The sequence below is a fragment of the Furipterus horrens genome, unplaced genomic scaffold, assembly GCF_987537825.1.
Source record: "Furipterus horrens unplaced genomic scaffold, mFurHor1.1.pri manual_scaffold_1, whole genome shotgun sequence".
In the NCBI taxonomy this organism is placed as follows: Eukaryota; Metazoa; Chordata; class Mammalia; order Chiroptera; family Furipteridae; genus Furipterus; species Furipterus horrens.
The window spans coordinates 55593099-55617735 of NW_028327171.1; the positions used below are offsets into that span (position 1 = coordinate 55593099).

Consider the following 24637-nt stretch of genomic DNA (forward strand, 5'->3'; position numbering starts at 1 on the left):
TATTTCATGGGCTATGAAAATTTTCTATTTTTCAATGTTTTTCTTAGTTTTAGTTTGTTTTGAGAGATTCTAATAAAGTAAAAATATTTTATCCTGATATCTTAAGCAGAAACTCCACATGAACTTTAAAATTACCTTTAAAAATCTGTTAGAATTTTAGAAGGGAGAATACACTGAAAGTATAGCTTACCTGGGGGGAAAATTAATTACTTTATAATACTAATCTTCCCATCTTATTTCATAGTAGGTTTTCTCATCATTTATTGAGGCTTTTTTGTCCTTCACTAAAGTTAAGATTCTTCTACTCAGATAACATAGATTTATTATTTAGAGATATCCTAATTAGTTTACATTTTAATGCTATTGTGAACAACACAGTTTCCCCATTACATTTTCTTATCAGTTGTGGCTAATTGGTTTTTGTGTACCGATCTTTTGTCCAGTCAGATTTCTAGGTTCTGTAATGTTTTACCATTAGAGTTGCTTGTATTTTTAAGTAGTAATCATAAACGCTCATCTATTAAGTATTTTATTTTGATTTTCACATTTTAAATTTCTATTTTATTTTTAAAATTTTAATATATCCCTGCTTTGTGGACATAATAGTCCTTTATATACATTTTAACAGGTTATTGGAGTTTTGGTTTTCCGCATATTTTTCTCCATATAAAGTTGATCTTAACTGTTTCATAATCTGTATCTTCAGTGTAATCCCACTTCTAAAATCCCAAGAAATTTTTATTTTTTAAGATGAGGATAGAGATGTATGTATAGTGAAGCTGTTATCTTGGTGAAATTGGAATGTAGACTTGAAGAGGTTGACTGACTGGTTCAATGGTATAAAGCTAGAAAATGGTATAAAGCTAGAATCTGGATCTAGACTACCAGCCTGGCCTTCACTTCCCCACGGAAAAGGAAACCACACCACCCAGATATGAGATATGTCTTAAAATTATAATTTTTCCACCAAAACTTTTAACAGAATTATTAATAGAAAGAAAAAAATGAGTGCATACATGTATATATGTGTATTTTTCTACATTGTATATTTTCATATAACCATGCTAATGAAAAGGCTAAAAGCAGACCACTATGACAGTAGACAATACCTGAAAATCTAACTGGTCTTCACATAATTAAGAATTAACTTTACTTAGAAGATATTCTGATGTCCATAAAAACAAAATATGCGAGTGAGTATAGGGACAAAGATAAAGAAGGATAAATCTGCAAACATATTATAGGTTAGGATTTAATTTCATGGCAACACATATAGCATGTTCACAAAAATGGCCTTAGATCAAATTTGACCATTGAGCCGCATTCTGGAAACAAGCTATTTGGCACAGGCTTCAGAATTTGACTTTAGTATATGTAACTTGAATTAAACATCTTTAGAAAAATCAGATGAAACTACATCATGATTCTGATGCTGCAGGATAACACCAGCCAGTGTACAGCCTGATTTTTATGTGTTTCTCTTCATCTAAGAATTCACTGGCACTCACTTCAGTTTTTTTGAAATGAGAATCTCTTGCTGTTAACCCATGGAGAACGAACTAAATGGTGATAAGATTTCTCCCTTTTCCCTTCAATCAATACTGCCTGACATCTGGCAATAACAATAAATAAATAATCCTTTTAAAAAAAAGATGTGTTTGAGGACCCCTGGGACAAGAGAATTGATAAGAGTTCCCAAATTATCTCGCATAAACAACCAATATTTTAAAACTATTAACACAGCACTTGGGCACTCAAAGACAGTTTATTTATTATCCAATAGCTGGCAAGGGAGTCAGACCTTGTAGTCAGTCTCAGAAAAATGGGCCCTGAATTCACCTTTGATTGCTGAACAGCTGCTCCTTCCCCAAGTTTAATCAGATTCCTTGAGCATGACATGGCCCAGTGAGGCAGAGCCCACATAAGACCCACAATAAGTCTGCCATATTAATTCGTTATGGAATCCAAGTAATATGAATAGATTATATATACTCCAGGCCAAGAGAGAGCTTTCAATTTAGATCAAAATTATGATTGCATGTTGATTTGGTCCCTTGTTCTCCAAAAAAAAATTTTTTTGAAAACATTTCAAAATAGATCACCTGAAATAAAAGGCACATTTTTGATTTTTCAGGAGAAGAAGTCAGGCTTAAGTGCATTAGAAATAAAATATGCCTTAGGACAAAAAAATTCTTTACCCAGGGCTGCTGAAACTATATTTTTGTCTTTTTAGATGTGCCTCTCCAAGAGCAACAACTTTATTCAGACTCTAAGTAGAGCTTTTTACCTCCTCCCCAACACTTTAACGCATAGCATTTTAGATCATGTTAGTAACAGAAGCCAGTTTGACAATCTTTGGAAATCTTAAGTCATGAGAGGCCAAGGTTGTGACTGGTTCTTCTCATAGATGGCTTCTCATTGATGGCCCTGATACTTAGTTATGAACTACCCCCGCCCCTGGATCACTGTCATGTCTCTGTATTCCATGGCTACAACATAAAGAAGGTGAAGGAATCACAGTAGTTCCTCTCCCCCATCAGATATTGAAGGTCATTAGAAAGAGACTAATGGTACTCAAGTAGAGTGACAAAAGTGCAACGTATTAATCAAGGAAGAATTGTTAGTTGGGAGCGAGCAAGATTTAGTTATCCTAACAAACTTTGAGTAGTTTAAATTATCCTAAATGTTGGTAGTAAATTCAGGGGTGATTGTCAAGCATCACCTCAAAATTTTAAGTCTGCATGTAAAAAAGAAAAAAAAAATCTTTTGTGAAGGATGTGGATAAATATCCAATTCATTAATCTACCTTTCATCTGTCTCCATGTTCACCATAGGGCCCTCTGGATATTATTTGCCTTTATGTGCAGTATGCCTACTAGGAAAGACAGCTTTGACCATGGGGTGCTTGAAATTCTGCAACAATAATTTCCTGTGGTGAATTAATAAAGTAGATGTTGATTATGATATAGCATCCCAAGTAGCCTGTCTACAAAAAGAAAATGAGCTGATCATGCTGGCACGGATACTCTGGTCATTGGGTAAGGAATTTCTTGGTGTTCAGCACCTTGCTTTCTCCCTCTGTCTCTGTACTTAGCTTAGTGCAAGAAACTCCCTTTGTGCATGGCTGGTCACCACAGGCCTAGCTTCTCCACTTAAAGAGCCAAAATTTCCAATGAGACTAAAAGGAATTATGAGCTGCTAAGACTTCATGACAGTGTATGGCAGAAGGCAGAACTACCTTCTCCAAATTTCTCTCTCAAAAGTGGTTTGTTGCCTAGAACATTGGCTCATAGTCATATGTTCACATAAAGAATTTCTAAAGCATCTCATCACACAGCATATCAACAACTGGTGTGGTATAAAATGTCCCCTGCTCTCCACCAATGGAGGTAGCCTCTTCCCAGCAATTGAACAGATAGGGTCCTAGTGTAAATCTTAAATATGACATGAGATCACGAAGAGATCAGAATCGAGTTAGATAAGTGAAGAGGACAAAGGGAAAATGAAGGACAGCCTCTAGAAAGAACATGGCAAGCTCACAACTGAGACACTAGATGTGCAAAAGATAGAGCCTAAAATCTGGAGGGAAAAATGAAGGGATAGCAGGGGAAGTGCTTTACTGGCTTCCTAATGTATAGTCATCCTAATGTAAAGTAATGTATAGTATAGCAGTTATTAGACTATCTAGAGTTTCACAGCAGGTATAAGTTGATTCCAGCATTTTTAAGCCAACTTGAAAAGGATTATCTGTTATCAGATTCTTTTGTCCCATTTTGAGAAACACTTTAATGAACATGGCTATTTGAGTGAAAACTGGATTGCTTTAATAAGACAGCTCTGCTGCGCCTCCACTTTGTCTACACAAATCATCTTTCCCTCCACGACCATTCAATGTCCACTGTCTTTCAGTTGTGTAGTGCATTATAGAGTGCTTGGTTCTACCTTATTTTACTGCTCCCCACCAATCATCATAATTATTTTTGTCAGTCATTCTCTATAAGATTTATGACTTTCACCAATTTCTTTCCTCATCATTCCTTGTGTTCTACCTCTATGTTGTTTCCTATTTCTATCATTGATTATCTATGAGTGATAAACTCTGTCAATCTGAAAATGGCATTATTTCATTCTTACTCTTGAATGGTGTTTTATTTGACTTTAGAACCTTGATTGTGGGTTATTTTTCTTTGATACTTTGTACATATTATTCACTGTCCCCTGCCAGCTATTACTGCTAATGAGAAAAGTGCTGTCATCCAAATTGTTTTCCATTGTAAGCTATCCATTTTTCCTCTCTGGTTGCTTTTAAGATTTCTACCTTTGTCTCTGGTGATCTGACATTTCACTATAAGGTATCTGGTGAATTCATTCAGTTCTGAACATAATAGGATATTTCACTTTTTCTCTTCAATTCTGGAAAATTATCCATTATCTCTTTAGATATTGCCACAAATAAATTCTCTTTGGTTTCTCCTTTTGAAATTCTTAATAATGTATTCTGAACTTTTCTCACACTATCTTCCATGTCTCTTAACCAGGCCTTCACATTTTTTAAATCTATTCTGCATTCTGCATCATTTGCCAACTCTATCTTCTGGTTCACTAGCTGGATTTAATATGACATTTATCACATCCATTTGGTTTTTAATGTCAATATGCATTTTTCATTTTGAAATATTCTTTGGTTTTCTATTTTACTAATTTTCTTAGCTGTCTCCTCCATTTTTCCCTTTGGCCATTTTTAATATGCTTATTCTATAATTTTCCTCAAATTTTTATCTTTTTTTTTTTTTTTTAGTTCTTTAGGGTGATTGTTCTTCTGACTTACATTTTTTGTTTACCTCCTGGCTTTTCTTCATAGGTATTTCCTTTTGTGGCCCGTACATTTTTATTGTGAACTAATTTTCAGGAATGGTTTTTTTTTTTTTTTTTCCTGTGGAATTTTCATGTGCCTGGGTTAAAAAGTCTCAATTCAGAGCCCTAAGGCATATTTGAAAATAAGGAAAGGGAAACGAGGCTGAGGCAGGTGTTTTTATAGTCCTTAAAACTTTCTGTCTTCATTTACTTGCTTCTTTTTCTATATCACAACTGCTCAGGCCAGGGGTTTTTATTCAAATTCCAGAATCATGACAGGTTTTCTCACTATTATATAAGGATGATGGACAGAGTCTGTGTAACTGACGGAGCATTTTGAGAGCCCTGGCTTTATCTGAGGAGCTTTGCTCAAGTTACATTACCATAAGTGAGCCTACAGACAGGGCTCTGATTCCCACATGGAAACTGACTCTAGCTCCGACACCTCGGGGTCTATATCCTACCCCAAGTCATGTGGCCACTGAAAGGGGTAGCTTTCCACTCTTGCCACGATTTATTTCTTACTTCTACCCCCAGGGAATTTCCTTTTCTCTTCTTCAAAATCAATTCTACATTTAGAAAATAATTTTTGCTTTTTAAAATAAAGTATTCCTTTGTGTTTGTAATGGCATAGAGCCTAATTGCTTCATTTCAACCCACCATGTTCTGAATATTCGATTATTGTGAAATATGGCAGCTGATGTCCTATGGTGCCCATTATACTTGTCCTTCAATTACTTTTGTTTTTTAAATCCTCACCAGAGGATGCACTTATTGATTTTAGAAAGAGGGTAAGGGAAGGAAAGAGAGAGAGAAAGAAACATCAATTTGAGAGGGAAATATCAATCAGTTGCCCCTTGCATGTGCCCTGACTGGGGACCAAACCCACAACCCTGACATGTACCCTGACCAGAATCAAACTCGTGACCTTTTGGTTTATAGGACAACACTCTAATCAACTGAGCCACACCAGGCAGGGCTAATCACTTTCTTTTAATACCAGATTCCATACCACTGACCATAGGGATGGAGATATGATTCAGATCCTTAGAGTACCATGTGACTGGCCTAGAGGTGATTGTCTGACACAAGCAGAGCCAATAGGAGTTCTTCTCTGTGTATGATATGCAAATATTGGGAACATTATGTATTACACTGAGCCAGAGCAATACAAGCCTGGAGATGCTATTAGTTAGCCTCTCCTGCTTCACAGAGTAAGTCATCTAACTGCACTAGGAAAGAACGATGCTAGCACTCAGAAGAAATCATGGACAAGAATAGGCAATCGTATTTGAATCCCTGAGATCTGGCATGTCCAGAGTTGGCCTATCCCTTGTGAATAGGCAAATGAATTCCTTTGGTTTAAGCTAATTTGAATTGGGTTTCTGTCACTTACATCTGACTTATATGTCAATAAATTAAAGTACAATGCAATTGAGATAAAATCCATCCACCTGGGTTTATTTTATTTATTTATTTTTGGTAGATCAGTGTGTTGTGCATGGTTTTACATGAAGCAAAACAAGTCATGGGGCTGAGTTCTGGAGAAACAGTGTGTGAATGTCAGCTAATCTTGGAGGTAGGGACAGAGTCACAGGATAAAGTCAAGGTCAATTCCCAGAAATCTGCACAGTGCCTTTAAGAACTAGGGTAGGGCAGAGAGTGAAATCATAGGCAGGAATCAGAAACCAGATATCAGGAATGAGAAAACAAGAAGCAGTGCTGCAGCAGCAGGCAGGCTGTGGGCAAAAATCACTGGGCATCCTGACTTACATCTGGACCGAGGTCAGCTGAGCCCTGCCTCCCTGCTGTTTCTTAGAGGCCAGGATGCCTCCACACTCCTGCCAGGTGATGCCACCTGGTGTCTGCAAAACGAATTGGTGTGGAATTGACTGTCAGGACAAGGAGCCCTTAAGCAAAAAGGGTCATAACTTTTTTTTAAAAATTATGCATCACAGCAATATCTAGACAGACATCAAAATAAATGTGTTTCAGGCTGATTATCAGTTTCCAAGGCAAATATAAAAGTGAATTATCTTCAGAAAGGTGTTAGACTTCCTGGTTGTAATAACAGTTTCCATTTATTCTCATCAAAAGAAGACACCTTATCACTTTAGTGTTTACAACTATGCGTCAAATGGGAGAAGTAGAGCTAATAAGGATAACTAATAAGACTTCTCAAATACTTGGAAAAAGCAATATGAAAATCTTCTGAAATAAATTTTAATGAGAAGATTAGTAAAATGTCCCCACCTGTATTTGAAAGGGCGAATTAACGCGCAGCAATTATTTGAGAGCCTTCTAAATAGCTGCTGCCTGTTGTGGGGATGAAGAAGACTATAGTATTCCCTCACTTATCACGGTTATTATGTTCTAGACCCCCCTGCAAAGTAGGAACCTTACATTTATTCTACACTCTTAAACCTACGTAACTTTAACAACATACATATACAGTACCGCAAAATCCCGCGATACAGCAAAAAATCCACAATAAATAATTAAATATAATATTTTTAAAAATCCCATGATACAGTGAGGCCGTGATAAGTGAACCACGATACAGAGAGGGTATAACTTGCCTTCAAGGAGCTTGCAACCTACTTAGAAATGATGTGCTGAGAGAAACAATGGAATTTGAGGAGAATGTCGATGTTTCATGTTTCTGAGTATTAGAAACAGTGGTACGTGTTAATAACCAAACCTTATGCAGGTACTTTCTGGGATGATTTTTAGAGCGAGGCTTTGCTGCACATACGTATTTAATCGCATTATAGCTATCGTCTGCCTGTTTCAGTGAGGAGTAGTAGCTCAGGGCTGGCCTGGATGGGTGACTGTACCCATTCATCTTATTACCAGTGCTCAGCATAGTGTCTGCCACATATGGATTCTCAGTAAATTTTCATTGACTGTCTGGTTAATACCTCAAGGTTCCTCTTAGTGGAAAGGTTCTTTGAGTCTCATAACCATCTCATTAACTTCCATGTTAAATTTCCCTTAATATGTATGATTATAAAAAAAAGATGTGGTCTTTCAAAATGTCACTCTAAGTGCTAAGCATTCACCAGTACTACGCTTCAAATGACATTCTAGTAAGAACATCTGAGAAGCATAAAACACTCTTCTTTAAAAAGAGAAAACCAGTGCTCCATTTCTCTCTCTCGATGATCAACATTGAATTTCCTTATAAGAATTTGCTTGACATGGGATGAAGGCACTTCCTGTGTATTTATTGTCATCCAAGAGTCAGCTGTTTAATGAGGACCTTATTTTATATCTATGAAAATCTGGAGGTATTTGCACACATGGAATTAGTTCACAAGTAGATGTTTCAGTACAATACAGGCAATACTTCTTTTTTGCAGATAAATAGCTAAGAATACCCTCTTTCTGCTCTTTTATGGATAAAACTATTTTCAGACTTAAACATATGCAGAATCTGTATTAATGAAGATTGCCAATTATCAAATATGTTGATAGGGAATTCTTTGGTCCAGCATTGATCATAAGTACTTTAACCTCTTTCCAATAAACATATATAAGCTAAAAGGAGGAAATAAAAATCACCTATGCTCCCAACTAACACTTTGATTATATATATAAATTATATTCATAATACGTTATAATTATGTGCACATGAATTTGGCTGTGATTTTTTTCAACCAAAGTAGATCTTACTGCATACACCATTTAAAAATCTTCTTATTTTCTTAAAAAATATGTTTTAAATACTTTTTCACATCAATACATATGATGTAAATGACTGCATAGAATTACATGATATTAATATATTATAATTTACTCAACCAACTAGTAAGTTATGTATAACTTTTTGCTCAAATAAATGCACTCATCTCCATGGAGAGACTGTCAGTCATGACCTTAATTACTTCTTCATTCAAATTTCTAGAAATGAAATAGATAGATCCATAGATTCACAACCTCTAATGACTCAATAAATATTGCTGAATTGCCTTTGTAAAAGTTTTATCACTTTTATCTTTCACTAGGAATATAGGAGGAGTCCCTTCCACAAACTCTGATTTATGCCAAGTACAATTGCTCTTTCTTGAGTTCCAAAGATGTGAAGATTTGCTAAGGAAAAACTGATACTCCATTGTTGATTTAATTTATTTTATTTCATTATTAGTGAAGCAGATCTTATTTAGTAGGATTAATGACGTTTATGTTTTTTCTCTTGTTCATTATCTATTGATAGCCTTTGCCATTTTTTTTTCTATTTTTCTTACTTTTTCTTTATTGGTCTTTGATAACAGGAGTAATTTCAGCAGCTTATAGCTAACATTTATTGAGTGTTATAAGCCAGGCCCTGTTTTAGGTGTATTATGTTTAATCCCAACCAAGGAGGCAAGTGTTCTTTACCATCCTCATCTTATAAACAAGACATCTGAGGCAGAGAGAGTTTAACTTACTGAAGGTAACATAACTAGTACATTTGGTATATTAAGGATTAACATAATCATGTATAAGGACAATTAATCTATCAAAATGTGTGTTGAAATTGCTGTCCTTGGTTTATCCTTAAGTAGTTAGTTTTATTTGCAGTGGTTTTTGCCTGCTGGGGCTACTTGACTCTATTGCTATAAATAACTTGGCTTTTCTTTTATAGTTTCTGCTTTTGATATCTTGATCACCTGAAAATTATTTTAAATAAATATAATCTAAACATATATAAATATTTAGACAGTTAAGAAGGATATAAAATAAAAAAGTTGAATTATATGTTTTCCCTTTTCATAAGCCATGGTCCTACATAGAAAAGTGTCTTATTTTCACTATTTATGTTTTTATTTCTTTCTATGGTGTCCCTCTGGCTCTGAATAATATGCATACACCTCCATTTCTTGATTTACCAACTCTACACAGTAGATACTGATTTATTACTATGAAAGATGTGGTATTTTAGTTAACTTATCCCTTCCTTTACTTCTCCCCTTCTCCATCTAACTTTTACAAGAAATATCAATTTTGCTTGTAAGTAACTTTATAACTTTAAGTAATATACTTCAACCTCTATTTCTTGATTTTTCAACTTTCAATGGTATGCCTTAACTAAGTGTTTCATTCATAAAGGGGGAAATCACATGTAAAATGGTTATTCTCTACATTCCTTGGGTCATAAAATGCCATATTTATGAAGGAATGTTTCACTAGAAGCAGGTCTATCATCAGTCATTTTAATAAAACTAGAAAATCTGCCCTGGCTGGTGTGGCTTAGTGGATTGAGTACTGGCCTATGAACCAGAGGGTCGCTTGTTCGATTCCCACTCAGGACACATGCCTGGATTGTGTGCCAGGTCCCCAGTTGGGGGCGCACAAAAGACAACCACACATTCATGTATCTACCCTTCTCCCACCCTTCCCTGCTTTCTAAAAATAAACAAATAAATAAATAAAATAAAAAAACTAGAAAATCTGTGTGAGTAAAATAAAATATATTAATATAAAAGATTATATGAATTATCATAAGTATATATTTATTTATGTAGCATAGATTATATAGATTATGGAGGCTTTCCAACTAGACTGATCTTTTTATTGCTCTGAAAAATTTTGTGATGTATATAGAACAATTATTCTTCCATTGCACAGATAAAGAAACAAGCATGGGGAGTTCATGGCTAAATGTAGTCACTGCAGAGGTCTTCTAGGTTTGGTTTTGTTTTCTTTCTATCCAGCATTCATCCACTTTTCCTTTTTGAAGCGTCACTCTAAGCAGTAATCCCACTGTTCCCCAGCCTTAGTTCATGTGGTTTCATCTTTGAAGTCATGAAGCATCTGGTTTAGATTTGAGCAGTACATTTCCCTGGCTGCAGTGATTAGTTCCAAGTGGGTCTGGAATGGCATAGAAATCTATAAGGTATACTGAGATTTGGGCTTGCACTTGTGAGACAGGCTTTTTTCTCTATTCTCAAAGAATGATATAGCCCTGGGAAATGAGGGCCATCCTGTGACCATGGGAGGGAGCTAACTCTGAAGAAGCTGAGAAAAGAAAGTCCTGGTCATCTCCCCAGACCCTTTCCTGAGCCATTTCTATTCCTGCTGTTCAGAACATCAGCCAACACAGGTTCTCTTTTTGTTTACCCAGCTTGGGTTGGTTTCCTGTCAACTGCAAAGCTGCACAAATAATTCTTGGCAATCCTGACACCCGCTCTCTTGACTTAAACCTAGGGTTCCTTCTCCTCAACCATGCTGCCTCTGAAAGTAATGTCTTTGTCAGGAATCAAGCCACACATCCTTCAAGACCTCCTCAGTATATCTTTTTATTTTCTTCATAGTCTATGAAACAATCTTTAGAAATGCAAATCCATAATGTGGAGTTCACTTATTGGTGAACTCATATGCATATATGTTTGGGCAAGACATTCTCTATATACCTGAAATAGCAGTGTGGGTCCAGCTAATTTCAAAACCCTTATGTTAAATAAAATTACTTTTATTTTAAGATAAACAATTTCACATCATTTTAACTCATAAGGACACTACTTACCACCTGCTATTGTATATAGGACAATGGTCATCAAATTCAATTATAAATAGTTGTCTGAAAACCAGAGCATACTAACATGCAAAATGTTTAAAATACTCCCAGTTAAGAGGATGATTTTTAAGAAGGAGGTTTGCTGGTGGAGGACAGGAAAGCCAATGAAAGTGTGTAGCCATGCCAAACGGTCTCTAGAGGCACTGCCAAGGGCCACAGTGGTCAATGATTTGGATTCTTTATTATACTTGATTTCACATCAAAATTATAACTTCTCTTTTCTATGGTACAGAAGAGCTCTATCACCATTTCTAAACTTGAAAAACCCCCACTAATGTGGAACTATGAAAGGGAAAACACAAAAGAGGTTTTCATTTGTTCTTATGCATTTTAAGTACATAGATAGTGTTCTAAAAGTTACTATCTAAATGACAAATACACATGTAAACCCAAGGTTGGCATGCTGTCCTGCAAAAGGAACTGATGGAGGTCAGGGCATGGTGGGGTGGGGGAGGGGATGGTGTAAGTGGTGGAAGACTTGACGAGGCAGAAACAGAGGCCGGGAGGACGACGCTGTGTGTGCGAGGTTATGGAGGCACCTGCCATGCACGGTTTAGCGTGAAGGGAGAGACGAGTAGAGAGAAAAATATTTGAATTCTAGTCTGAAAGTAATGGAAAACTTAAATGATTTTTAAATGGGGTTTGTCTAAAGGAACTAGAAAATAGGTAAAAGAGAGAGTGTAGGGCTGGGGCATTAAAAGGATCGCACATGTGTGAGTAGATGTACAAAAAGATTATCATGTGCCGGAACCTCAGTTTCAGAAGCAAGTGAGTGAGCAAAGTGACGAATACTAAACATGAATAACTGGGCAAGGTGGAGGCAATGGTGGGCAGGCAACCTACACCCGGGACAGCGAGGTCCATCCACTCAGTGAAGATCATAGGAGGCTCTGGTGGGATACAAAGGCACCAGGCGGAAGAAAGAGCCTGCAGAGTCAATCGTGTAGATGCTATTGTGCATGCCAGGTATTCCTAATGTAAGATGCCCTTTATTTTAAAGATGGAACTCTTAGAGTCACTCTGCACAATATCTGGATTGTTGAGCTGAGGAGTGCAAGGTTTGGGCTAGTATGGGTCTCCTGTGGTGAAGGCAGAAGTCCTGATGGGTAGGGAGGGGAGTAGGAAAGACACTTCCACTAATAACTGCGTATGGACCTCAGGTGACACTACACAGACTGTTTAAAGCCCCCAGGCTTGTGTTTAATCAGCAGCATCAACATTTGTCCCTGGAGTCTACATTTTTTTTTTTTTTTTGAGTCTGCATTTTTAACGGAACTGCTGCAAATGAAAATGCTGCCCTGGAAAAGCCAATGTTCCCTGCGCTGTGGCTAAGTGATTCTTTCCCAGCTCATTCGTGCGTCAGTGGTTTGGCTCTTTGCTCAGCTCTTTATAAATTGGCAGCTCAGACAGTGAAAAGGAGGGACTTGGCAGATTTTTTTTTTAATTTTAAAAACGTGTCTTTAATAGTGTTTGTATTTCTTGGACAGGGATTCCTGGTGTCCTAGTTACTTTTCTTGGTGATTCTTTAAAAACATTTTTCAGCATTTGTGAGTCTGCCATGGCTTTTGCTCTTAATTTGCTCTCATATTTTCCTTTAATGCAAGAAGGGCACTCATCGGTGGCCAGGTGAAATATAAGTTTACTTGAAGACTCTTACTTGCAAGTTGCTGAATGCAGTGGCAGTTCTGGGCAGCATCCTTACAAAATGTCAGCTGGCAGGAAACAGGAGCAGTGCTGCTCTGCTCTGTCCTCCCTCTTGAGATCTGACTTCTGAGAGTCCTTGCTTACTTCACAACACACTTCAAATCATTGGAAGTAGTTAACCTCTTGAATTGGGTCCCATGATCACATTTAATTATCACATAGTTACTTTCCTTTGGTTATTTGACAGTTGCTCAAAATGTTGGCCTTAATCTGAAACCAAGAAGAGACCCTCTGGTACAGGGAAAGCCACCAAAGTGGTATTTATTAAATATAAATGGTGTCTAGAGAGGAGGTGAGGAAAGAGCACTAGTTCTCATCTCAAAAATAAAATTCCCTTAGGATGAAGGAAGAATTACATGAACTGTTAACTGATGCTCTGTTGGCTTCACTTGTCATCTGACAACTTAAAATTGCATGTGTTCCTGTAACATATCACATTTGCATTGAGAAATGAAAAGAGTATTCTGACTCTCAAGTTCTATCTCAAACTGTTTGCCAAGATTACTATAAATAAAATAGTTTCTATTAGTCTATTAACTGGAAAATGACTTGTATAAGGAAAATAATTAAATTACATAGAGTTGAAGTTAAGAAAGCTCACTTATGTGCATTTTGGGAACCCTAATTGAATCATCTAAATATATACATTGAGGAAAAAATGAATAAATGGTAACCTCTCTGTAGTATGCTGTAATAGGCTGGAATCATGAAACCCATTAATAGTGTTAGACATTAAGTGCCTAGGAATTATACCCGATATTGGAGAATCTCTTTTGTAATAGTTCCTTAAAAGATAAGCTAAGCTAAAAATTGCCTGTATCTCTATGACATAATAAAAAAGATGCTATTATCAGTGGTAGACTATAAAATAGTGCAGCTAAGTGTCTTTAAAGTTCCTTTTCATTTAAAGTTTGTTTTCATTTGAAAGTTAAAATAGGCCTATGCCGTCATCAAAGATGCTTAATTTACAGGCAAGAGGAATGTCAAATGCCTTGCAACTGGATGTCTTCCCAATAAGACAGTCTTACAGATTTAGAGACTGGTTTGTGGGTTATGTTGCATAAATTAACATGTGTTTTCTGTTTTCAAAGGGCATAAGCCTATGATCTCATTACCTGAGTGATTGTCTCTACATATAGGCCTCACTTAATCCTGTCTGCATTGCTGCCTCCTGAGACTGAACTAAGTAGCTGAGTTGGTGAAGAATGGGGTGGTCTGTGGGCTTCACTTTAATACTGGTTTCTCTTTTCTATCCTAATGGCTTGGATAGAAAGAGCCCAGAGGTCTGAGAGGGGGGAAACCTAAAATTCCCCTCAGCCCAAACTAAGTATAGTGGGCAAAAGGGTTTTGGACAGGTGTGACATGCCTGGCACACCTTCCTCCAAAAAAGCCCTTTTTTTTTTCTCTAATGTGGCACATTGAAGAATTAATACCTGACTTTTGTCATCTATTGGTTATGGATTGAATGATGCCTTTTAACTCTGTTGCCAAATATCTTGCCCTCAGAATACAACAAGGATGCCAGACTGTTAAACCAAGCATGCTGTTGTCCGGGGACAGCCAATTGACCTGGACTCTGCACGATCCTTCCGCATGTGGGAAGGCCACCCTCCTCTCCACACTCCTACTCTTATTAGGGACTTCTGGAACCAAGGGTGGGTAGGATGACAACCATGCCCAGCTTGAAGCAGCTAGAGAAGCATGAGACCTTCGCCCATTGTCCTTCATAAGATTATAAAGGGTTTTAAGTCTAAGAGGGGGGAATTACTATTTTCTATTGTTATAAAAATTAATTAATTAATCATTTAAATAAAAAAGAATAATATGGGAAAAATGAAAAGATGTTATTAAAACCACTAGGACCAAGTGGAAGCCTATTTCACATCACCAAAGAAACATTGGCTGAATTCTGGTACTTACTATGTTAGCACTATGGCCACTGCATCATTCAGCACACTCTCCCCAAACAAGAGTGTGTACAGGTCAGGGTCAACATGCAGTTCATGGAAGATGGCCAGCACTGTCACTAGGAAAAAACACACACAAAAATGCCGAGTCAGTTGGGACACAGCCATGGATCTGTACTTGACTGTGGTCACTCAGAAGAGCATCCATTCAAGGCTTATCTCAAATCCGTCCTCTGTACCCACAGTGGACCTTTATTCAAAAACTCATCTGATTAGTGACTTCTCTTGCTTAGAGACTTCTCTGGGCTTCCACAGCTTACGGAGAAAGTGTGAGTTCCTTATACAAGTTTTCTGTAACCTGTACCCTGTTTACCTCCCAGCATAACCCTCGGCACCCTTCCCTGCCTCTCCCTGGCTGCCTCCCTCAAACCACAGTAAGTTCCCATCATTTCCCCCAAGAAAATTGTGAGGTTTTAACTACCTTTGCATTTGGGTTCCCTTTACAAGGACAGCAATTTCTTTCCCATCCATGTGCTATCCCCCCATTTCTTAAATACATAAACACACACATGTGCATGCACACACATGCATTCCTGCAAAAAAAGAAAAGAAAAAGAGTCTAAGAGAGTATATTTTTGGGGACTTCCAGCTGTCTCCCCTTCCACAACTAAAAACAAACATATAAAGAAGAAATACTCATCCAGGCAGGTGTTACAGCTCTCCCTAAGACACAGAGGCAAACAAACACAGAAGCCTGTCAAGATGAGGAGACAGAGAAATATGGCCCAAAAGGGGGAATGGATCAAGGCTCCAATGGGAGAACTAAGTAACAAGGATATAGCCAACCTAACAGATGAGGAGATAGCCAACCTAACAGATGTCGAGTTCAAAACATTGGTGATAAAGATGCTCATAGACCTGACAGTTATGCTTAAGTATGACAAACGTGTAAGGGAAGAAGTAAAGTCTATGCTAAATAAAACAAAGGAAAGTCCACACAAAACCAATGGTAAAAGGAAGGATACTGGGGTTCAAATTAATGATGTAGAATATAGGGAAGAAAAAAAGTCAACCAATACAGAACGAGGAAACCAGAATTGAAAAAAAATGAGGAGAGGCTTAGGAACCTCTGGGACAACTTTAAATGTGCCAACATCTGAATCAAAGGGGTGCCAGCAGGAGAAGAGTAAGAGTAAGAAATTAAGAGCTTATGTGAAAAAAGAATGAAGGAAAACTTCCCAAACTTGGTGAAGGAAATAAGACACACAAGTCCAGGAAGCACAGAGAGTCCCAAACAAGCTAAACCTAAAAAGGACCACACCAAGACACATCATAATTAAAATGCCAAAGGTTTAAGATAAAGAGAGAATCTTAAAAGCAGCAAGAGAAAAGCAGAGTTACCTACAAATGGGTGCCTAGAAGACTATCAGCTGATTTCTCAGAAGAAACTTTGTAGGCAAGAAGGGACTGGCAAGAAGAATTCAAGGTGATGAAAAGCAAGGAGATACAACCAAGACTACTCTATCCAGCAAAGCTATCATTTAGAATGGAAGGGCAGATAAAGTGCTTCCCAGACAAGGTAAAACTAAAAGAGTTCATCTGAAATGTTAAAGGGACTTATTTAAGAAAAAGAAGATCAAAACTATGAACATTAAAATGACAACAACAGAATCTAAAAAGAAAAAAAAAATCTAACTAAGCAAACCAGAATAGGAACAGAATCATAGGTACGGGCATCATTTGGAGGGTTATCAGAAATAGGGGAGAAATGGGGAAATGGTGCAGGGATTAAGAAGCATAATAGGTTGGTACAAAACAGACAAGGGGAAGTTAAGAGTAGTATAGGAAAGGGTAAAGTCAAAGAACATATGCATGACCTATGGACATGAACTAACAGCGGTGGGATTGCTGGAGGGAATGGGGATACTGGGCAGAGTGGAGCAAAGGGAAAAAGAAATTGGGACAACTGTAACAACATAATTAGTAAAATATACTTAAAAAATAAATAAAATATATAAAGAGGATAGGATGCAAAAAAAAAAAAAAACAAAAAAAAAAACTTTATTCAATCTTTTAAAACCTCTCAACTGTTTCCCCAGATCCCTGACCCCTGAGACTTGGCTGACTCCTTTCTGGATCCCAGCATTTGGATTAAATCACAGAACTTATCACAGAAGAGACTGTGAGCTCCCTGGGGATAGAACTCATCTTTGCAACATGTGATACTTGGCAAATGCGCAGTAAGTATTTGGTGCATGAATTACTAAATGAATGGTCTTGCAAGGTCCTACTCCATTGAAGGGACAGGTAGTTGGCACCTGGTTCTCATTCTCTCCTGAGGTCATACTCATCTGGAAAGATGGACTCGATGTCCCTAAGAGCAAGACCTAAGGACTTGTTTCTTGTGCTGCAGGGCCACCACAGCCACAAACTTGCATGGAGCACCTGTGAGTACATCAGGACATGAAATAATCACATGCTGATTATCTGCACTCATCAAAACTGTGCAGTGTCTTATCATTTGAAACAGTTATGCAAAGTGTGAACAGCCATCATTAGGAAAATGATCCATTGAGTTGATTGCCAAAGGAGGGGAAAGGGTGATTGAAAATAATACTGATGATAAAATTTTAAGGCAGATTGGGCATTTTAATTTCTGTTCTTTCCTTTCCTATTTCATGGACTGTGAAATTGATAACTATGTTGTATAAAAGAGTGCTATGGGAAATAGCTGAGTTTGAAGGTTTTGTAAGCAGGGTCAAGAAGTTCGGTGTTTGTCCTGTGCAATGGGAAGCCAGGGAAGGGTTTTAGTCATGAGGATGACATTATATGATTCAAACTTCAGAAATAAACTCAGGCAGCAGGGCAGAGAACAGAACGGATGTGGAGGTTTTTCCAAATGCCCCTGCAAGAGAGGAGTTGAACCAAAACAGAAAGAGGCCTCAATTCGGGCTCTCAAACTTCTGCTCATTCACCACTCTGAGTTCTGATAGATCAGTTACCACAGTGCTTGGTACTTTATTCATTCATTGGTTCTCATCTTCTCTGTGTGTCACTAGCCCTTAGCACAATGCTAGAATACAATAAGCCTTTAATGAGTGAATGAATAATAAGTAATATCAGGGAGGGTAAACACGGGAGACAATACCCCCCTCATATTTACGATGGAGAACTGGTGGGTCTTGGTGATCAAGAGACAGCAAAGAGTGACTCTGGGTTTCAATACTGGGCAGTTGAGATAGAATGGCATAAGGGAAATTAATTTGTAGACAGGGGGATCCAGTAAGTTTGGTTTCAGACATATTGACTTAGATAGCCAGGTGGAATTTGAAGTGGAAATTTAAATAAGAAAGCTGGGAATAAAAGACTGAAAAAGAGGGCAGAAAAAAGAATTTGGAGGCTATAAGTATACGGATGAAACATGAAGCCACAAGAGTGGCAGAGATTGCCTAAGTAAGGTATACAGAAAGAGAAGAGAGTTCATGAGAGATCTTAGCAGGACATTTATAGATAGTGGGTGATAGGGAAAAGGAATCATAAATACATGTGATATATTTGCTAGACCTGTCCCTAAACATGAACAAGTCTGAAAATCATACCTACCATGAATTTCTGTAAATATATTTTTATGTACTAAAAATTATCCTAGAAGAAGGACTAGTCAACTCAACAACTAGATTTGGGATAGCAGAGTCAACAGAAATAAAATGTCAGGAGCTGGCATGACAATTAGTGAGATCACATTTTACCATAGAATCAGTTTCATTGTTCTAGCTGAATGGGTCCTCAATCATGATAGGCAAAGTTGCAGGTGGTGGTGGGAGGGGTAGAAATAACCTCTGCTAAGTAATCTCTTTCTCCTTTTTGGTCAGAGTCAGCACCCTGAATATGATGAAAACAAAGAGGCTTCAGCTGGGGAGGGGGTCACTAACTGATAGCATTTTCCTTTTGCTAGAATCTTGTGGAATAAAAGTTCTTCTTAAACTAGAACATTCTGTCATGGCAGGTGTATTGTTGACTGTAGTCTCTGTAGTTGCTTATTTGTATTTGCAAGTTATGAGAATAAGATGATTTTTTGCTCATTCCTGGAGGGTTTCCTGGGCTCATGGATGGAGATGTAAGGCCCTGGGCAGCTTTCCCTACCTCCCTGCTATGGAAGCCATGCTGTGTTGGGATGGAGGCCACTGCTTCTTTCCAGTTAGATCGTTGCATCTTTGGAGGGAAGGTTTTTAATTAAATATCCAGTTTTGTTCAAAATGGTTCTAATAGTCCCATAATTCCTTTGATACAAAGATCTGAACTCCCATTCCTAAACATGATCCCACACTGGAGAGAAAGCTATTACTTTGTGCATTCCCATCTACCCTGTGGGGAAATGGAATAGTTTGAACTGAAGCCAGGCCATGTGTCTTACAAGAGGAAGTATGTGCTGGACCACAAGTGAGTTGAATAGGTGAGTGAGGAAATTAGCCACCCACTCTTGCTGCCGAGGTGGCAGGTGAGGCCCCCTGCAGTGACTATTTAATACCTGAGCTACTGATTAGGGGTGTGGCTGGCATGACCCCTCATTAGCACAGTCCTTCCTGCCCCTACCCTACCACTGGCAAAAAAGAAGTCACTTAGACAAATCCATGTTTGAGATCATGATTAGCAAGGAAACACCTGGACTAACAAGGAGGCTGTGTGTTTGTGAGTATGTGCTCCCGTGGGGGCCTCTGGGCTGACTAATCATCCTTGTGTGTCACCACCTGGTCACTCATTTGTTCAGAATATATCGTTTAATAGCTGAAAAATCACTTTGCCTCCCAGGGTTTATCCTGTCTGTACCACACTGCAGGGCTGAGAAGAGAATGACGAGGGCCAAGCCAGGATGCCAGGTTAGCACCATCGGGCAGGCCAAGTCTGGGGACGACATGCCAAGAGTCACAGAGTGGCTCCATGAGAAAAGCAAGCAGTAGCCATGCTCATGTTTTTCTTTAAACTTTTTTTGTATTTTATAAATTTTCTACAATAAGCATGCACTATTTTTATAATCAGAATGGACAAAATGCCTTCTTAAAAATCGGCAAAACTTAATGAAGGAACAAATTGTGGAACTCTGAGTTCATCTCCAAGGCCCAAGGTGCCAAAGGTGAGGACCCCTCCCCTCCACACCCCTTCTCAGTGCTTCATCCCTGGGCTTCCAGAGTGCTGGGCCCTCTACATGACATGGCACTGCCTGTGGGTCCTTCCTGTCTCTTTGCGTGTTCTCACTTCCTTTGTGCTGGAGACTGGTCTCTCCTAGTTTCCCTGAAACATCTCTAGCTTCTCTTTCTCTCTCCTTTGTAATCCATCCTTTCAATACAGGTGCTGCCCAGGAACACCTCGCCAGGTCCCCTCTCACTCTACAAGCTCTCCCTGGGCAATCTCATCCACACTTGATCATCTCAATTTCCAGACCATCGCTTCTTCTCCATCGGGTACAGACTCCTGTATTAGCTGCTTCCCGGACAACTCCACCTGGTGTCCTTCTTCTGAAACAAATACTAAGCACCGACTGTGAGGCAGGCGCTGAGTATGGATGTTCTACAGATCCTTCGCCCTTGTACCAGCTCCAGTTAGCCTGCTGCCCTTGCTCTTGAATTACCTGTCTCAATGAGTGGCGTCATCACCAACCCAGAAGCTTTTTGTCTGTGTTAAAAAAGTGTTGCGGTTTATCTTGTTTGCAATGGAAACAATCTCTGGCTTTAGAGGATATAATATTAAGAGGCAAGCTCCACTTTGCAATTCAGTAGTTTACAAGGTCAGTCAAGGAAAGAAAAAGAAACCAGTTCCAGAGGTGCTATATTACATCAGATACGGCAGTATATGAACTAGCTTTGTCATATCTGAAACTTGAGCCCTCTACAGTAATCCCTTCTGGACTGGGAAATAATATAAGAATGCAGAAGTTCAAGAGCAAATAAATGCACTTTCTTATGTGAGAGCAGCATTTTAACAAACAATCCCTAAGAAATGGGCTGCGAGAATCTTAACTTTTCTTTGAACCAGTCCTCTTAGATGAAAAATTGGTCATCACTGTTATCAGTTGTTCATCTGTGTGTTCCTCAGTGCCTTTGATAGTTTCTGGCAAGCAGGAGGCAATTAATTCAGTCGACGAAATGAGTGAATGAATGAATGAAACTTGAAGGTCACATGCCATGTAATGAACTCCTCGAGGATCAGACCAGCTCCTGTCCCTCTTATATTCTTCCATTGTGACCAGTCACTTCTTAGTCCACTCACTAGTTGTAAAAAGCTGTCCCCATTTCAGTTCAAAATAATAAATTGAATAGCACAATGTTTTTTTATCTGCAGTAAAAGGTCAGTCCAGTAAAAGATTGGTCCCTGTCCTTTCTTGGCTGTGCTCTAGAAGAAGAGAAGTCACTTTTCAAGGACTCCTAACCCTAGGGCCTCAGTGAGGAGGCTTGTAGAGCAAGGGAACCCAATCCCAGTCTGGGCAACTAGTAGGTGCTCTCCTTGTCTCCTAGACATCTCACCCTTAAGGAGTCACTCCCTTTCAGGCTGGTAGAAGTGCTCATTCTGACCCTGAAAGTGAGTACCCTATGGTGTTGATGTCAGACAGCCAAACTGAGCTTTGCAGGGAGCCAGACAGCCTCCCATCCAAGGAAATACTCTAAGAATTTCCTAATCCAGCTTGCCACCATGTGCAATATCTTTTTTAACACATAAATGGAATGGCTGGTCTGGACACTGACTTTCGAAACTTCTGTCTTATAGGTCTATCTTTGGGTATTGTTGAGAAAGAACTGCTTTCATTGAAACAGAGCCACTCTGTTCCCCAAAGCAGTGAGCTGGAGAAGGCTGTCAGCTACAGCTGTTCTCCAGCTGTCCACAGAATGTGTTCTTGAAATCCCATCCTCAGAACACCTGGAGCCTTGTTTTATCCATTTTCCATATCCTGAAACACTTACAATAGTTGGTTGTCATCTATTATTTTCTCGTGTTCTGTAGAGCTAACTTTCCATAACTGGGCTTTCAGTTTCTTGAAGAAAGACCTTTGTGCCCAGATTTGGTCATTCAAAACTCTGTCCCAAAGTAGAGATAATGGTGGGGAACTTGACTCTGATGTCAAACCAACCTGTGTTTAGATCCCGGCTGTGATACAAATAAACCTAGTGATCTTGAGCCAGTTACTTAACCTCACTAAGCTTTCAGTAAGTTTCAACAGCAAAACAGAGATAAAAACATTCTTGTTTTTAGAGAAAGATTAAGTGAAATGACTTATGTGAACTGTCTGGCATATTGTAGCTCAATTAATAGCAGTTACTAAAACTGTTATTACTCATGTCATCAGAGTGTTAGCCCATTATAAAATGAACGACAGCTTCTACCTATGCGTTTCCCCTTTGACACTCAGAAGTAACCTCCAGAGGGAAAAATAGATATCAAGCAGAGAACTGACAAAAATTCTTCTTCACCTCCCATCCTTCCTCACAAATTACCCCTTGAAATTCTGCATTTGGAAAGAACAACTAATTCCTATATAATGTGCATTGGTTTTTCTCTTTCTGAGTCTCGGGGCCCCCATCTAAAAATGATGTTGAGCGAGATTATCTTTAAGGTAATCCAAAAGCTAAATTTCTATGGTTTTTAGACCCAAACTCCAAATTGTAGACTCCAGATGTGGAGTGTGCATAGTTTCCTAATCATTCTGCTTAATCCCCTGTGCAAGATTGAGGTCAGGACTTGCAGAGCAGCAAGTGCAAATAGTGTCAAGGACAAATGGTCATGAGTTTGATTCTTCTCTGGATGAATGAGGAGTGAGCTGCCATTACAGCAGGTACATGTGCCCTTGCCTTGACCCTGACTTCCAGGATGCACAAGCCATGACACCCCCAAATGGTGTCTAAGCCCAGGCAGATCTTGGTAATGTTGAGCAGATCATGTTGTCTATGGCTCTGAATGAGAATGAAAAACCTATTCATAGGGCCATCTCTTATAAGAGAGAAACATGGTTCAAAGTTCCTCCAACTGACATATTATCTTGTTTAACCAAGGAAAATATAGGATTGAGGTGGGGGGAGTTTTCCAGAACCCTCTTCCCACAAGAGTGGTACAGGGGTCCATGAGGCCCATCCTCTTTGCTTACAAGGTTGTCTAGACTACCTCTGTTTTGTCTTTAAACTTACTGCCAGTTGTTGTAGCTACATCCCCCTTTAGACTGGAGCTTCTTGAGGGTAGGATTTGTCTCTGGTTTATCACCCCCGCCCTCTGTCACTCCTACAGGCTTAATACCTAGCTGGTGCTGAATAGATTTTTGCTAAATGAAATCAATAATAAAATGAGAATTTGACTGTTGGGTTTCATTTTTGGCTAAGCCTGATTGAAATATCACTGTTACACAGGGTGAGGCAAAGGTAGGTTTACATTTGTGAGTATGCGATACACCAAGTATTATTATTTATTAATTATTGTATCATTTTCCATATTAACTCCATAAACCTACTTTTGCCCCACCTTATATTTTGCAAAGTGGTAGAGATATAAGACAAAGAATATTGGAAATGCTTTGTCTCCCATTTCTGGTACTTATGACCCTTGTAAACTGAGATAAACCACTTAAGTTTAGAACCTCAGTTTCTTAGAATGGAGATAATTGACTGGCAGTGGTGAGAATCCAATTAGATTACATATGTACACACACTTAGGTAATGGTTGTTACCACCTGATGACATACTCTCCAGATAGTAAAATTCTTTAGGAGCTTTTAATTGCTGCCAATATGTGGCTTTGGACAGCTCCTAAATACTGACTCAAGTGCACCATTGCTCTGATGGATAGAATTGGTTATGTTACTGACTTTAGAGCTTCCAGCAATTAGCTAAAGTCAATAACATATTTTGATCACATAGATGTCAGTGTCTGGCAAAAACAAACAAACAAAAAAAACAGTCTAGTCATCTAAGGAAATAGAAATCTTAGATTTTGAATCAATCTTTCATTGACTTACTATAAAATTTTGAGAAAATCCCAATATTTTTCTGCTCCTCAATAATCTCACCTAATAAATGGATCTTCTCTAGCCAAGAAAACTATAAAAATAATTGAAATACTAATGAAAGCTACTTGAGTCCTTTGAAAGAGATACATAATATAAATCCAAGCTGTTATTTTTATTTCTGAGTAAATTTGTTTAAGAAAAGAACCTCGGTTTATATGACGGTGTTTTAAAGACCTGTGTTTATTCAGAGACTTTGAAACTGATGTTATCCAGTGTGTTTAACCTGGAATTGGACAGACACAAAAAAACACAGTCAAGTACTGTTAAGTGGCACTGAGTGCAGGTTTGGAACACAGATTGCATAGTAAAATGGTTAGTCTGTCTGCAGTCTTCAGAACTCTCCTGCGATCAGTGGGAAGTATGCTGCCCACCCCCCCATTCCTCCTAACCTCCAGAACTCAATGAAAACATATGAAAAGACCCCAAATATTTTCTCACTGCTTTCCATGTTCTCCCATTAATACAAACACAATATTGCTCTATCAAGTGTTAGACACTAAAAGAGTCAAGTTTCTCTACAGGTAACTGAGCAAAGGATTCTAGGATGTGAGACTCACATTGTGTGTGAGC

General features: G+C 38.4%; 1 protein-coding gene across 1 annotated transcript in view; it reads right to left on the reverse strand.

The window, feature by feature from the left end:
- The window catches only part of SLC9A9 (solute carrier family 9 member A9), a 534896-nt gene that overhangs the window by 354421 nt on the left and 155838 nt on the right, over positions 1–24637 (reverse strand). Inside the window, exon 6 of the mRNA XM_090275635.1 lies at positions 15038–15143. Coding sequence (XP_090131761.1) covers positions 15038–15143 — 106 coding nt within the window. The remainder of the gene's footprint in view (positions 1–15037; positions 15144–24637) is intronic.